The sequence below is a fragment of the Tachysurus fulvidraco genome, chromosome 4, assembly GCF_022655615.1.
Source record: "Tachysurus fulvidraco isolate hzauxx_2018 chromosome 4, HZAU_PFXX_2.0, whole genome shotgun sequence".
NCBI lineage: Eukaryota > Metazoa > Chordata > Actinopteri > Siluriformes > Bagridae > Tachysurus > Tachysurus fulvidraco.
This window is the reverse complement of record NC_062521.1, coordinates 28,692,411-28,709,612: the sequence shown is the minus strand read 5'-3', so window position 1 is coordinate 28,709,612 and position 17,202 is coordinate 28,692,411. Positions and strand designations below refer to the sequence as shown.

The following is a 17,202-nucleotide window of genomic DNA, read 5'->3' as shown; positions in this document are numbered from 1 at the left end:
ACCAATAAGTTTAATGCCTAATTCATCTCAGACCAGAGGCGATTTTTTAGTACCGGAAGAATGAAATAAAAATGAAATAAATGTGACGCTGATATTGATCTATTGTGATGCTGATCTATTGTGAACAAAGCAGAAGCCTTAATTAAAGCTTTAATTAAGAAGAAATGTGTGAAGTGTAAAAAAGTTGTTGAAAAATTTTTGAAAATGTGTTTGATTATAAATGAAAGCACAGATTATAAATAATCACTTACTCCATTGGTGTCAGAATCAACTGAGCAGGCTAAATTTCACCACCCATTGGATCTTAACAAAGTTTTCCATTCTGAGCTTCATTTTTTACTCATTTTTGTTTGAAAGTTTGAAAGAACAGATGGAGTCATTAATGAGTGTCTTGGAGATTTTGATAATTTTTTTCCTTTATAGGTTTACTTATTGCTATAATGCTGTGCAGGGGCGATTCTAGGGTCAGAGCTTTAGGGGTGCTGAGCTCCCAATGAGCCCCACTGCCAGCGCCCACCCCTCTTTTCACACAAAAACAAAAAATATGTCTATTGAAAAATAACATTATCACTTTAACATTGATTCAACTAACTCCAAAATCCAGATTTTTTTCTTTCTTTCTTTTTTTTTTTTGGAGACCTTTTTTGAACACTAGCTTAATTGTGAGAGTTCACACAGACACACAGCCCCCTGTAACAAACACAAAACCTTCTTCACTCAGCTGCTTTTCCTGACCGGTAACTCAGTGTGTCTCCTTTTGTATCAACAGTCATCAGATTGGTTAGATTAGATTCAACTTTATTGTCATTGAACAAAGTAACAGGTACTTGGACAACAAAATGTAATTCATCTTCTGTAAATTATTTACAAATAAACAGACAGAACTGCATGCATCTTTTGGAAGAATATTGTAACGGTCTAAACATTACCCGTTGTTAACCTAAATCAGGGTGAATTCGGTTCACGGGAATTTCTGAACCGTACCGAGAGTTGAAAATACAGCGATCTATAATGTTAATCAGGGTGGAAAAAACTACTCGCCCCTACTCCGCTCCTGTGGGGAGTACCTGACTATCTTTGTCGGACCCTATGCTCTCCCGGGAGGCAGAAGTGATGCCGCGGTAAACACGGTGGCCTACTGGTGAGAGCTAGGACCTTGATGGCCTTGTTTCCAGAGGCTGATCCCCGCTGGATTTTGTCCGAGCTCGGTGTGGATTGTTGCCTGTATGTGCTCCCACGCTCTTGGGATCCTGCGTATGGGTGGCTGGTGCCGGTAACAGTTGCTGGCGTGGATGGGAAGCCGTCGGCCAACATTTACCGGCCTACTCGTTTTAGAAGAGGTGGTGTGGATGTTTCTCTCCTCCGATCCTTTGATCGTGCACTTCCGTTGCTGAAAGACTTAACTCCAGTGAGGTTTTCCTTGGAGAATGCTAGATCACTAGCTAACAAGTCTTTTATTCTGAATGACTTTTTCACTCTCAGGGACTTGGACATGTTGTGTGTGACGGAGACGTGGATCGGTGTTGGTGAGTCAAGTGTATTTTCAGAAGTCGTACCTCCGAATTGTACGTATTTTAATGCTCCACGGGTTACGGGTCGAGGAGGTGGAGTAGCAGCTATTTTTAAAGAACACTTAAACTGTTGTCGTCTGTCTGTTACTCCTATTCCAGCTTCGAACTCCGTATTTTTGAACTAAGCTTGAGTTATCCAGTGTTGTGCGCTATTGTCTATCGCCCACCCAAATATAACAAAGACTTTTTTGAGGAGTTTTCATATTTTTTGGCTGAAATTATGACAAAATATGATCGGGTCTTAATTGTTGGGGATTTTAACATCCATGTGTAATGTGTCTGTCTGTGTTTTCCCCTTGTTTCTGTCTGCCGTCTTTCCCTGATGTTAATTGTTGACCCCGCCCACCTATCTGTTACCATGGACACTAATTACATTCATTCTCTTCCCCAGGTGTTTTGTCTTAGTCCTTGTCTGTCTCTGTTTTGTGATTGGTTCTCGTTCACCATATATACTCTGTCTGTTCACTTCAATGTTGTTGGTCGTTTTTGGTGTTGGTGTGTGCATGTCCATGTTCCCGTTTCCTGTTTGTTCCGCGTTGCCTGCCTGTTTGTTTGTGTTTTGTTTATTAAAACCCGTAAACTGCGTTTGGATCCTCACCCGCTTTTGTTTCACCGTGTCACATCGTGACAGAACGACCAACCCCACATGGATCCAGCAGAAATCCTGTTTTGTCTTCGTCAGGAGGACGCCCCAGTTGAGGAATACACGGAGGTATTCTTGGACCTGTGCAACGAGGTCAACTTCGATGAGAAGGCGCTCAAAGACATTTTTAAGCACGGACTAAGGGAGATCCTGCGGTATTTGATGCCGTCTACCAGAGAAATAAAGACATTCTCGGAGTTCGTCAACTTGGCGTTGCTCCTGGACGGGTCCACGCTGAGCGTGAGCACCGTAGAGACGGAAGCCGGCCGTAAGTATTTTTTGGGGGGGGGCAGCAAGCATCGGGATCCGTGGGCCACAGAGTGGAATCAGCCACGGACGCCCGAATGCTCCATAGTGCCTCCGCCCAGACCAGTCCCGTGCACATCCGTGATTGAGCCAGTTCCCATGGCTACCGTACCGGCGAGCTCGGCTGAGGTCCGTGCTAACCGGCTGGTCTCCAAACTGGCGGATACCCCGATGAGGTCGGCTCGGGCGGCCGGCATCCCTAAGCCGCCAGCTGGACCAGCCGGGTTGCCGGAACCAGCCGGGTCGCCGGAACCGACCGGGTCGATGGAACCGGCCGAACCGACCGGGTCGACGGAACCTGCCGAACCGACCGGGTCGACGGAACTGACCGGGTCGACGGAACCTGCCGGGTCGATGGAACCTGCCGAACCGACCGGGTCGCCGAAACCGACCGGGTCGACGGAACCGACCGGGTCGACGGAACCGACCGGGTCGATGGAACCTGCCGAACCGACCGGGTCGACAGAACTGACCGGGTCGATGGAACCTGCCGAACCGACCGGGTCGCCGAAACCGACCGGGTCGACGGAACCTGCCGAACCGACCGGGTCGAAGGAACCGACCGGGTCGATGGAACCTGCCGTACCGACCGGGTCGACGGAACCTGCCGAACCGACCGGGTCGACGGAACCTGCCGAACCGACCAGGTCGACAGAACCGACCGGGTCGAAGGAACCTGCCGGACCGACCGGGTCGCCGGAACCGACCGGGTCGATGGAACCGACCGGGTCGACGGAACCTGCCGAACCGACCGGGTCGACGGAACCGACCGGGTCGACGGAACTTGCTGAACCGACCGGGTCGACGGAACCTGCAGGGTCGACAGAACCTGCCGAACCGACCGGGTCAGCGGAACCTGCCGAACCGACCGGGTCGACGGAACCTGCCGAACCGACCGGGTCGACGGAACCGGCCGAGCTGACAGAACCAGCCGAATCGGCCGGGTCGACCGAAATGACTGAGTCAGAGGACGCGGTCGACATCATGACACCCAAACTACCTGAACTCTCTGCCTGGCCTGAACCTATGCATGTTTCTGTTTCCCTGTGTTTTGCTTCGCTGGACTTGCCAGCCCTTCTACCTCCTGTCCCTGTTCATAGGCCCAAAGCACCACCCTGGCTGCCAACTCCGTTCTGGTCTCTGGCTCCGCCTCCAGCACCGCCCTGGTCGCCGGTCCTGCTCTGGTCTCTGGCTCCGCCTCCAGCACCACCCTGGTCTCTGGTCCTGCTCTGGTCTCTGGCTCCGCTTCCAGCACCACCCTGGTCTCCGGTCCTGCTCTGGTCTCTGGCTCTGCCTCCGGCACCACCCTGGCCTCCTGCTCTGCCGGCGCCGCCTTGGCCTCCTGCTCTGCCGGCGCCGCCCTGGCCTCCGGCTCTGCCGGCGCCGCCCTGGCCTCCAGCTCTGCCGGCGCCGCCCGGCCTCCGGCTCTGCCAGCGCCGCCCCGGCCTCCGGCTCGGCTGGTGCAACCCCGGCCTCCTGCTCGGCGGGCGCCACCACTACACGAACCCGACCCGCCCTCCCACCCTGGTTGCGCCTTCGCTCCACCCGCCTGAACTGGGTTTTGTGGACTTGGGAGCGTCTGGAAGCCGCTCGTAGGGGGGGGGGCTCTGTAATGTGTCTGTCTGTGTTTTCCCCTTGTTTCTGTCTGCCGTCTTTCCCTGATGTTAATTGTTGACCCCGCCCACCTATCTGTTACCATGGACACTAATTACATTCATTCTCTTCCCCAGGTGTTTTGTCTTAGTCCTTGTCTGTCTCTGTTTTGTGATTGGTTCTCGTTCACCATATATACTCTGTCTGTTCACTTCAATGTTGTTGGTCGTTTTTGGTGTTGGTGTGTGCATGTCCATGTTCCCGTTTCCTGTTTGTTCCGCGTTGCCTGCCTGTTTGTTTGTGTTTTGTTTATTAAAACCCGTAAACTGCGTTTGGATCCTCACCCGCTTTTGTTTCACCGTGTCACATCGTGACACCATGTTTGTTTTCCTGTCAAACCTTTTCTTAATTTGGTGGTCTTTTAACTTAACTCAGCTTGTGGCTAGTCCCACACATGTTTGTGGTCATGTCTTAGATTTGGTTTTATCATATGGCTTGCCAATTGGTAATGTTGAAGTCGGTGATGCTGTTTTCTCTGATAATTTACCTGTTTTCTTTGAGATATGTATTACCTGTGATCCTAACGTGACTGCTCCAACCTGTGGCTGTAGAACAATTACTGTAATTCTTCAACCGTTCAATCAGTAGCAGAGGCTTTTAATGCTATTGACGATGACTAGTCAAGGTATTCATACAGCCTTAACACTGATGATTTGATTTCTTTGTTCTCTTCAACTTGTCTTAATATCTTGGATACTGTGGCTCCTTTTAAGATGGTTCGAGCAAAACCTAAAACTCAACCATTGCTGAACGCTATGACTCGAACTGTAAGGCTCGAGTGTAGAAGGGCGGAACGCCGCTGAAGAAGGATAAATTGCAGATTTCCTTTGATATTTTGAAGGAAAGTCTGCTTAAATACCAAAAAACTGTTAAATCTGAGAAATCAAAGTATCTTTCTAGTGTCATCTGTAATAACTCCAACAAGCCAGCTGTGCTATTTAGTACAATTAACTTGGTTTTAAACACTCCCCAAGCAGCCTGCCTAGAGCCTTCAGCCGAGATGTGTGAGAAACTTTTAGACTTTTTCATTGACAAGATTGAGGCTGTTAGAGCTAATATTTTGCTCCCTTCAACTTTTTCATCCATTCCCACTGAGTGCCCTGATGTTTTTGATCAGTTTGAGTCGGTGTCTCTTGATTCACTGAAAGAGACCTTTGTTAAAATGAAACCATCCTCATGTGGTATGGATGTTGTCCCTCTCTGTCTTCTTTATGATTCATTTGAAACCATTGGTCCTAAAATTCTTGCTATTATCAGTAGCAGCCTGGCATTAGGAGTTGTACCTAAATCTTTTAAACATGCAGCTGTGGAACCAGTAGTCAACAAACCTAATTTGGATCCATCAGTTTTTGCTCATTATAGACCCATTTCTATCCAAACTATTGGAGAAGGTTGTATTTGGACAATTGAACTAATTTTTAGATTTACATGGTATTCATGAAGTATTTCAGTCTGGTTTTAAGCACTACACAGCACAGAAACTGCACAATTGAAGGTTTTTAATGACTTACTACTTATCACTGACTCTGGTTACTGCTGCATTTAATACAGTTGACCATAATATCTTGATTTAACAGATCTGACAATGTGTTGGTATTAAGGGTACTGCAATGGAATGGTTTAAATCCTATTTGGCTGAAAGAACTTTTTCATTTCATCTTGGAGACTGTGTCTCCTCAACTGCCGTACTCACATGTGGGGTCCCCCAGGGCTCCATTTTGGGGCCTATTCTGTTCTCTCTGTATACGCTCCCTTTGGGGCATATTTTTAGTAAATTTGGTATTTCTTTTCATTGTTATGCAAATGACCTGCAAATTTATCTGCCCTTGAAACGCAAAGATACCTGCTCTCTAGTGCCTCTATGAAAGTGTTTTGAAGAAATTAAGACCTGGATGGCGCTAAATCTCCTTAATTTTAATGAAAAGAAAACAGAAGTGGTGTTGTTTACGCAAGGGGGAACCTGTGAGTCAGTAGACCTAAACCTCGGTGAGCTGAATCTTTATATGAAGCCCTTTGTAAAAAATGTAGGTGTTGTTATGGATTGTGATTTTAAATTGGATAAACAGATTAATTTAGTAGTTAAATCATGTTTTTTCCAATTGAGACAACTCACCAAGGTGAAACCTTTCCTGTCCTCTAAGGACTGTACATTATAGGATTCATTTTAAAATATTGGTGCTTGTTTTTAAATCTCTTAATGGGTCAGCGCCAAGTTACTTATCAGATTTGATTAAGCTGTACGCTCCCTCAAGAGCACTAAGGTCTGCTGACCATTTGCTTTTAGCTGTTCCAAGAGTAAAACTGAAGAGCAGGGGGGACCGAGCCTTTGCAGGTGCGGCCCCAAAGCTCTGGAACAGTTTGCCTCTCTATCCTAGACAGGCTCAAACACTTGAGGTCTTTAAATCTGGCCTAAAAACTTATTTTTACAGTCTGGCGTTCGATGCCATGTGAGAGCTGCTTTCTTTTATTGTTTTATTGTGTCTTAAGTGTTTTTCTTTTATTTGTGTGTTTGTATTAATAAATCATGTTTACTTTTTGTATGTATAGCACTTTGACAAACACTTGTTGTTTTAAAGAAAAGTGCTTTATAAATAAACTTGACTTTGTTTTTGATGGTTCTAAACTTCTTCCTGATGACAGCCTCCAGTACTATGAAGTGGGCAATTTAAACAAAGAAAGAACACATGAATGCCTGCAATACGTCCGTATGGATTATAAACAAACTGACAAAGACAGTAACACAAACTGAATCATATTTATTCTTAATGAGAATGGCTACATTGGTAAGGTTTATGTTACCGAGCACAGTGACGAGACACGCTTCAACCCAGATGCCACCTTCTGCATTGACATCCACCTCCTCAAGGCTATCAAGTCTCTGGAAGTTGAGAGCTTTGTCTCATAAATGAAGAGTTAAAAAATCTAACATTCACAATCTGCCTCAAAAGAATGTATTGCCCTAGTTTTACGGATTCGCCAGGCTCCACACTCACTCTCAAGGCTACTTGCCTGACTTCTAACCCTTTGTGGATTTCTTTGTACTACAGGATATCCTCCTCAGCTAAAACCATCTCCTGTGCAACACGACCTCCCCAGCCCCAACCCAACATAACCCAACCCAACATAAGGGCTACGCATTCGAGTCTCTCAGGATTCTTCTGCTTCTGGATTTAAGCTTTTGATACAGTGCCTCAGAACAGATCACTCGAGCTGTGTGAAGTCCCCTCATGCTTCAAAAGCTCCACCATCATTCCCAAAGAAATCCAAAATTACCAGACTAAATGACTACAGACCCGTACAGCCAGATAGTAGAGAAACTGGAATAATTTTCAGTTTTGGTTTCTCTGTTTCTCCCTGCAACAACATGGCCATGTTTTTAATCTGATTTCCACTCGACTCCATCACAACTCCACTAGACTGCAAACTGTTGTAGAAAGGACATAATTTACATTGACATTATTTCCTGTTCAGTGTCACCCAAATGAGGATAAGGTTCACTTCTGATTCTGGTTCCTCTCGAGGTTTCTTCCTCACACCATCTCAGGGAGTTTTTCCCTCACTATCCTTACCTCAGGTTTGCTCACAAGGGAGAAATCTTAGAGATAAATAGTGATTTAAATGTGAACTTTAAAATGGTTTTCTTGTGTGTTTATACTTTACTGTAAAGTTGTACAAAACAGGGCTGTGTTTGTGGCTTATGGTGCTGTTGTCTGCATGTTTGTTCAGCTCACCACAATTGTACTGACATGTTATTTGAGATACCCTGCCTTTCTGCACCAGTCTGGACATATTCCTATTCCTCCTGACTAGCTCTATCCTGGTAGGTCCCCGCTGATAATTCTAACCAAATAATGGCATGAATGTTTATACAAATAAAAAGATATGTAATAATAAATGATAGAATATAATGATAATAATATAAATAATAAATGTTCCTAATAATTTATAATATCTGATAATAATAATAATAATAATAATAATAATAATAATAATAATAATAATAATAATAATAATATAAAGTAGTATAAGTTGTAAATAATTGGTAGTAATTTTGTTTACTAAAAAAAATCATTTTTAAAGAATACGGTAAAACTCCTTTACCGTATTCATACAGTGTAATTAATACAACAAAATCTCCTGCTTTTATTGGAAAATATATTTTAGAATAGGAATAATTAAACACTCTACATAGCTGAAAAATGTAATATGTAAAAGTGTGTGCAAGATTTTAAAGGTATTTTTTTCGCAATAATCTAAAATAGCAATGTTGTAATTTGTAATGTGTTCAAATGTTGAATCATTAACATTATACTTTTCATTCTGATCTGTGTGTGTGTGTGTGTGTGTGTGTGTGTGTGTGTGTGTGTTGTGGCAACCATGGAGGAGGAGTCTGTGTGCTTGTGTGTGTGTGTGTGTGTGTGTGTGTGTGTGTGTGTGTGTGTGTGTGTGTGTGTGTGTGTGTGTGTGTGTGTGTGTGTGTGTGTGTGTGTGTGCCAAACCATTTACATTGAATTTTACTTGGTTTCACTGTATACATTCTTAATTTCTTTCCTGTTGCTTCAAATCACTTTTTTGGCAATGGAATTTTTTTTTTTCTTTTTTCACTTTACAATTAATTGATTTTTGGAATGTGGGCCAGCATTTATCCTATTTTTAATATGCCATACAGTCTCAGCTTCTAATCCCATGATTGTTGTTGTTCAGAGGAGATTATCTAATATTCTATAAAAAGGTAAGTACTGTACAAAGACTCATTTTTGTGCTTTAAGCTACAAATGTTGAATGTTGGATATTTTTTTAAACCAGTTGTAATATTCAGTTCTGCCCAGTAACCAGTATGTAAAGTCAACATACGTTTCTGTTCCCTTGCAATCCAGCTCTCAGAATGAGGAAGTGCTTTGAATTGAGATAAAAACAGGTTCTACAAGGCTGTATATACTGTACTGTACAGTATACTGTATACTGTATAACGTAGGTTTTTATCCTCTGCTGTTCAATACCTTATCAGGGTAAGAAGTTTTTTATAATTTATTTTTCTTGGTGGATCCTAGCACCAGATTGTGAAAGATGAATAGATGTATTAAATAAATATAGATATGGGATAAGAATGTTTTATATACAAACATGAAACAAAGCTCCTTGCAAGAAAATGACTTCAGTAGAATAGTAGCACAAGTGATCACAAATAAAACCCAATGTACAAGTTTGGAGGAATTTACAAATTGTGTTAACACAACCAGGTTGGATTTTATTATTCAATACAGAAATAAGCCTTTTGAACGTTAATTTTAAAGGCTAATAAATGTATTTAGTGTGTAGTTAATGGCTTTAATGAATATATCTCAGTCTAATTTTTTTATTTTTTTATTTTTATACCTCGTCAGAAGTCACCATGAGGACACTGGATGAAATAGACCAGCTGAAGCAGACTAGGTTCGGTCAGCATCAGAAAAGTCATGGCCTAAAGCTGCTGTACTGGTTTGCTAAAGACTGTCTCACTGTTGCTCAGAACAATGCTTTGCAATTGCGTTGTTATCCTGTGAATGGAGATTTTGGGTTCCACCCATTTGAGAACAGGTATGAAAGAAATGGTGAGAAACTTCTGCCTGATGTGACATTCCCTTACTATGAGTTGGGAAATCTGAGCAAACCAGCAGCGTCTAACCTGCCTCTTTATGTCCGGGAACATTATAGAAGCAACAACAAGATGAGTAACAAGGACCGCATCATAGTCGGAATTAACAAGAAGCTGTTGAAAACACTTTTTGTTACTGAGCACATTGATCGGTCAAATTTCGACAAACATGCCACCTACCAAATCAGCAGACGCCTTATTATGATTATCCGGGGTCTGAGCTTAGACGACTTTCTTCTGAGAATCACATCAGCCACCGAGACTTCAAGAAACCAAGACACTCGTGTGATAATTGAGGGCAATGATGAATCTACCAGCATGGTTGGTGCACCGAGTCGTTGCAGCTGTACCATACTTTAGAAAAAAAGCTGGGGATCACATTTGGCTTAAATCTCTCAATATAGCAAATTATCTTTCATCAATAAAATGTGTATAATTATATTATATGGTTTATTTGAGTAGTTTTAGAGTTTAACAAGTTTTAGAGCTTATTTAATTTTCAGAATAATTGAAATGAATCTGACTTTCTTCACTTATGATATACGGTACACCTGTCTGTTCTTAGCTTCTGATGTTCTGTACTTGTTCTGGTTTTCTCCTATCTTAGTTTTAGCTATTATCTAATTATCTAATATCTTGTGGTGTTTGCGGTTAGAGAAGAATTACACTGTGCTGTCATGTATATGTGGTGGTAATAGGAAAGGTTTCTATGCCTCAATTTCATACACACATCATTATAAAAAAAACAAAAACTAAATAAACTGTCTCTTTTATTATAACTTGGCTCTTGGTCTCTGATTCTTCAGTCATCTTAATACTGATGAAACTGCAGTGTTTGATGGTCAACCAGAATGATTGACAACCAATGTTGGTGACTCCTGTGAGGACAGCGATGTTCTTCATCCATGCGTTTTGACGACCTCGATTACATCTGTCTAATCTGATCCAGTAAGCAGGTCGTAATGTCAAAGAACTTGCTAGATGTCACAATGAGTCTGATGCCGATGTTGACATATCTTGCCAGATAGAAAGAGTTAATCTGTTTTACACAGTATGGTGATGAGTAATAAGGATGTTGGAGAGTCTTCCTCATCAGTTTGAGAGCCCTGCCTTTTCCTGCTAATGACGGTTTGAGAGTGAATATCGTGTCTCACAATGATTATGTTAAAGGAATGACACCGTTGATTAGGTGGCCCTTCAGTGCAGTACAGAATTACTAAACACTGAAGGCTCTTCATCACAATGCTTCTCACAGAAGAATGATGAATTTCAAATTGGGAGATGGCCTTATAACCTTTTTGAGGTTGATGAGCAGTAACAGTTTCTTCTCTCTGGGTCATAGCTGATGTCCATTAAGTGATCCAGAACACCAAACTGCCAAAGTACTTCAAAATGGTCATATTTGATACAGAGCATCTGTCTAGGTAGTTAAAATGATTGTATCTCATTGTATCTATGAGACACATCAGACCCTACTCGTACCTATACTTAACAATGTCCACTTACAACTGGATCACCGAAGATGATTAATCATGATTAATCCCAGTTGTGAATGGGGTCATAGGCCCTTTAGATGTTACCTGATTTGGGCAAAGCCTTTTGTGCTTTCAAAAATATCAAATCAATATTTGATGTGATAGCCCTTTGGAATCAATTCTTACACTTGCACAAATTCAGGAAATTTGTAGGATCAGAATCAGGTGTATGATTAAACAATTATACCAAGGAGGTGCTAACGATCATCACTTTCACATGTAGGTTAAAACACAGCCATTAACTGAGACAGAATCTGTGTAGGGGCTTAAAACTGTGTGAAGAACAGCCAAAGTTTTCAACAAGCAACAAGACCTAAGGTAGGTCTACTTTATCAGCAAGGTCTCTTCCAGAGCAGCAATGAGCAGAACAAGCCCCCTTACACATGGTGAGTTCCTCCCAGTCACTGTCTCACCATTCCTTCATACTACCAGTTGATGTGGAATACTCACAACACTGCTCAACTCTGGTGCAGAAGGCAGCTTCATCAGTGAAGATATCATGAGCCACCTCACACCATCACTATGGACCTGCTGCATCACTCACTCATGATTCACGGCGTCAGCAGGAGCCCCATTAAAGACATCATTATCACCAGAACACTCAACCCTTCCAGCTGTGGGTGGAGGTGCTCCACCATGACTACATTGTGATTCCCACTTAAATCCATCCACACAAAGTCATAGACTTGAGTCAGTTTAATGATCAGGAACAAGTAAGGAGTCTCTGAACATAGACATCAGAACATAACAGTTTCTAATTTTCCTGTTTCACTGTTAGCATTGTAGATCCACTCAGGTGCACATTAAGCTGGTTATAACAGTTTCTTCTCCTTTAGCAATCTTTTGCATTTCTGGCTAAACTATTTTTGTATTTTATTACTATTTGAATATTTAACTTGTTAAAAAAGTATTTTCTTTTATACATTTATTTCTTTTAGTTTATAATTGTTCATGTCTACAGAGCTGGTTGGTGGTAGTAGCACACTACATGGAATAAACATATGTCTCATATATAATATATAATATAATATATATATGGAGTGTATCAGGGTCAGCCATGATACAGTGGCCCTGGAGGGCCCAACAGTGGCAGCTTGGCAGTGCTAGAGCTAGAACCCCAATCCTCTGATCAACAACCCAGAGCTTTAGCCACATGAGCCACAGCTGCTGTTTTAATCTCCTCCCCCTGCTTTAATTCAAGCACAACCCCAAATGTGACTTTGAGAGGTTAAGTATGGAAGTTTACACATAAATCAAAACCACGACATCAGTTAAAATAATTCCATGAGATTTCAGTTAAAATATATTTACATTGATAGACATTTGTTTAAAGATGTTTTTGATCTTGTTCAATTTGTATTTATATGGAATAATCAGTGTTTAATGAAAACTAAGCTCAGCCACATATGTGGCATAATGTCTATCACATTTTCTTTCATTCCTTTTCTTTTGAAAACCTGAGTTGAAGTGAGTTTAAATAAGAGTTACAATTATTTTGACACCACTATGCTTTAATAAATATTTTTTTCTTACAACAGTTTTCACTTTGGATTTATTACCATGTATATCAATCTAAAACATTTTACATCAATGTATTGTTAAATAATAGATTACAGCTTACTGTTAAATGTACAGCATTTTCACTGTAAATCTGTTACTAGCATGGTAGATTAGCTGGAGTCAGTAAGTTATGTAGATCCACTCAAGTGCACATAGAGCCGGTTATAACAGTTTCTTCTCCTTTAGCAAACTTTTGCTTATCTATAAACATTTATTTCTTCTGTTTATGATCCCTTGCAGTACGAACTAATATGTGAAATCTGTAATGGTTCATGTCTACAGCAGGTGGAAGCACACTACATGGAATAAACTATCTGACTCGACTGCTTTTTAAAACTCCTCCCTTTACTTTAAATCTGAAACATCCCAAATCAGACCATCTTCCGCTCCTGACATCAACCATTTCCCAGAATCCTCAGCGAGCACCCAGCACTTCCTCAATTGACCTCACCTCCAGCCGATAAATGTAAACTACATCTGTACACACAATCCAAGACTCCAAGTCTGTTTTGGTATAACTATGGAATATAGAAACAACACACAAACACACACACACACACACACACACACACACACACACACACACACACACACACACACACACACACACACACACACACACACACACACACCTGTTGGTAAGCTCAGCCAATCCAATGATTAGCATGTTTCTGACAGTGTGAGGAAAGCAAGGACCCTGAGGAGACTAACAGAGATGTGGGGCATCATCGTCATCCATTAAGAAGGACCAGGAGCATCTTACTGTTACTGCACCTTAAGATATTATTTCAGTCCTTTAAACAGAATGTCATTAAAAAGTCCTGACATGTTGAATATTTATAATTAAAAGCAAGATCGTACACACTACAGAAAGACAAAGAGAGGTGAAAGTGAAGCTAGGTCACTTTATAGTATTTATTAAAAAGGGTTTATATTGTATTAGAGTTCTAATATCTACAGGTTTTACCGCAGCGTCAGAAGCACGCTGTTTGTACAGCTGATGAAGGAAAACCAGTTTCACCTGGTGACGTTTGTAACTAAATCCATATTTGAAAGAGGAAGAGTTGCAGCAGATTTTTAGCAGGACGAGACTGAAAGCTTTGCAGTGTTTCTGCTCTGTTTAGCCTTAAGGACACTGCAGTGATTTCAAGCTGTATAGTTCTCATGTTTTTAGAGTTTTGTAGTTTATCATGTTGCCTTAAGAACACCTGACAACCCTACAAGCTAGCGAACTGAACGAGGACATGAGTATGAGAGTTATAGGGACTTATTAGTTGTGTATGTAACAAATATACAGCATGAAATTAACAAAACTAAAACAAGAACCACAAATAAACACTAAGTGCCATACATTTCCTGTGTTAAGTTGTTAAAGCCTCTATTTATTTCCATAACTGGTTATATATAAAAATAATAACTAAGAGGCCAATTAGATCCCAGATACACCCCTTAATTACCCCATTTTCCTCTATAAATATAAGCATCATGGCCTTAAGTTTAATCACTATTTAATCTCAGACCGGAGACGACTTTTTTAGTGCTGAAAGAATGAAATAAAACTGAAATAAATGTGACGCTGATCAGTTGCTTTGACTCGACCTCTGATGTAAACAAAGGAGAAACCTAAATTAAAGATTTTATTGAGATGAAATGTGTGAAGTGTGAAAAAGTTGAGCTTGTTTTTGATTCAAAATGAAAGCACAAATGATAAACAATTAAACTTCCTCCATTGGTTTGTCAGAGGATCAAATTAATTCCTCTAATTACATATTACTGTACCTGTGCTTACTTTTTTTACTCATTGTCCTGAGGTTTGACAGTACAGATGGAGTTGTTTATGACTCTGTTGGAGTTTTTGATAAGTTTACTTTTTATTTATACCTTTTACTTATTGCTAAAATTCACATTTTTTCACATTCACATTTTGAGGATCTGACACAGAATGTTTTTTCTTATCACTTAGAAAAGACTCAGGAATTATTTTTTAAATGTTTTTTGATAAACTACCTTCAAGGCGTTCATGACATTTTAGGATTTAGGTTTTACTGGACTTTGCTACAAGCCCAGACATCCAGCTACTTCCTGTTCAGTGGAAGTGTTCTACAGCTCTACACAATGGTAAGTACAAATTTTAGTACTTACTTATTCCTCACTGCCCCAGTACTCATTTTTAGTGACAACAGATATTAGTAATAAATAGATCTGTAATAATATAGATTGGTCAAGCTGATTGAAAACAACAGAAAAATCTTGACTAAGAACAAATAACATCAATTGGGTGACAAATTGGTTTGTTTTTTATTTATTAATTATAAAAATGTAATTATCTTATAGAATACATCGGTAACAGGGGCACACGGTCCCTTAGTGGTTAGCACGTTCGCCTCACACCTCCAGGGTCAGGGTTCGATTCCCGCCTCCGCCTTGTGTGTGTGGAGTTTGCATGTTCTCCCCGTGCCTCGGGGGTTTCCTCTGGGTACTCCGGTTTCCTCCCCCGGTCCAAAGACATGCATGGAAGGTTGATTGCCATCTCTGGAAAATTGTCCGTAGTGTGTGTGTGAGTGAATGAGAGTGTGTGTGTGTGCCCTGTGATGGGTTGGCACTCCGTCCAGGGTGTATCCTGCCTCGATGCCCGATGACGCCTGAGATAGGCACAGGCTCCACTTGACCCGAGAAGTTCGGATAAGCGGTAGAAGATGAATGAGTGAGTGACATCGATAACTGTTTAGTGTCATGCGCAAAATTTTAGTGACATAACTTCCATATGCGGCGCACAACGTAACCTGGAAAAACATACTGACTCGCTTACCCGGCAATCCTCTTAAACTCTAAATAATACAGACAAAATGGAAAGTAAAATACACAGGTGAGTTTACTAATAAAACAATGCATTTGATAAAATAGTTTTAAGGTTATACTGCTAAAACTCTGAAGCTGTTATATTAGAGTACGGGAACATTGCTCTCCATAAGCTGATAAAAGCTAATGCTAACTAAGCTAGGTAGCTCACATGCTACTGACCACTTTACCGTACTATAAATAATGAATATATTATCACTGGACATATAATGATAGTTCTGAAGTACAATAACAGGGTACAGCACAGACAGAAACACTGAGATGGCTAATTTGTTCTTCTAAGCTGTGCATGCATGAGGATGGTTGAGCAAGACACCTTGTGTTGCAGTCGTACATTACATACGTACATCTGGATAAATAATAAAGTAAATATTAGTAAAATTAATTAATATATTTGTATGACCTGCCATCCAGTTACTGCAGTTCAGTGCACAAATAAACTAACAAACGAATGAATGAATGATATAATCAATCATTCAATCAATCAATCAATCAATCAATCAATCCACCTATCCATCCATCCATATATTCATTCATTTATCTATTCTTTGAAGAATGCTGTAATGCATTACTGACAAATATTAAATAAAAAAATTCAAACACAAAAACTAATACTCAATATTTTATAGAAAATTAAGTGTGTCATATAATAAAATGTGTGAAGGAATGTTTCTGTCAATACAGGAAAAAATGTTTGTTTTTTTCTTACATTTCAGTTTTTAATAAATATACACAATGTTTGTTTTATTTAGACCCAATGTGCAGACCCTGAAAACTACGGCTGAGCTGAAAGCATCTGAATTTGGTCAGCGACCGCTACAACATGGTCTCAGGCTGTTGAGATGGTTTCTCGAGGAGAGTGTTTTCATGGGGTCTGAACATTACCTGTTGTTTAACCCAAATCAGGGTGAATTCGGTTCACGGAAATTTCTGAACCGTACCGAAAGTGATGGTTCTAAACTATTGCCTGATGATGGCCTCCAATATTATGAGGTGGGCAATTTAAACAGAAAAAGAGCACACAAACTCCCTAAATACGTCCGTATGGATTATAAACAATCTGACAAAGACAGTAACACAAACCGAATTATATTTAGTCTTAATGAGAATGGCTACATTGGTAAGGTTTATGTTACTGAGCACAGTGACGAGACACGCTTCAACCCAGATGCCACCTTCTGCATTGACATCCACCTCCTCAAGACTATCAAGTGTCTGGAAGTTAAGGATTTTTTCTCACGAATGGTGCAATACTAGTAAAGAGATCAGATGAATTAATCTATGTCTGAATTACTAAATGAACACTGTGCTATGTCTCAACTGACCACTCTGTATTTTTTCTATAATCAATTTCTATTCTGTTCTTAAGTGTCTTAATTAATTTTAAATAAAATTTTAAACCTTTTTAATTACTTTTTTTATTGTTGTGATTTTTTATGA

At 40.7% G+C, this 17,202-nt stretch overlaps 2 protein-coding genes across 9 annotated transcripts in view; one reads left to right on the top strand and one right to left on the bottom strand.

The window, feature by feature from the left end:
* The window catches only part of wdr17 (WD repeat domain 17), a 261,853-nt gene that overhangs the window by 178,529 nt on the left and 66,122 nt on the right, over nt 1–17,202 (bottom strand). The gene's annotated exons all lie outside the window — the stretch shown is intronic.
* Nucleotides 8,612–10,603, top strand: LOC113642541. The gene has a single exon (XM_047812469.1). It carries the CDS (start codon nt 9,566–9,568, stop codon nt 10,166–10,168), a length of 603 nt encoding a protein of 200 aa, XP_047668425.1. The 5' UTR covers nt 8,612–9,565; the 3' UTR covers nt 10,169–10,603.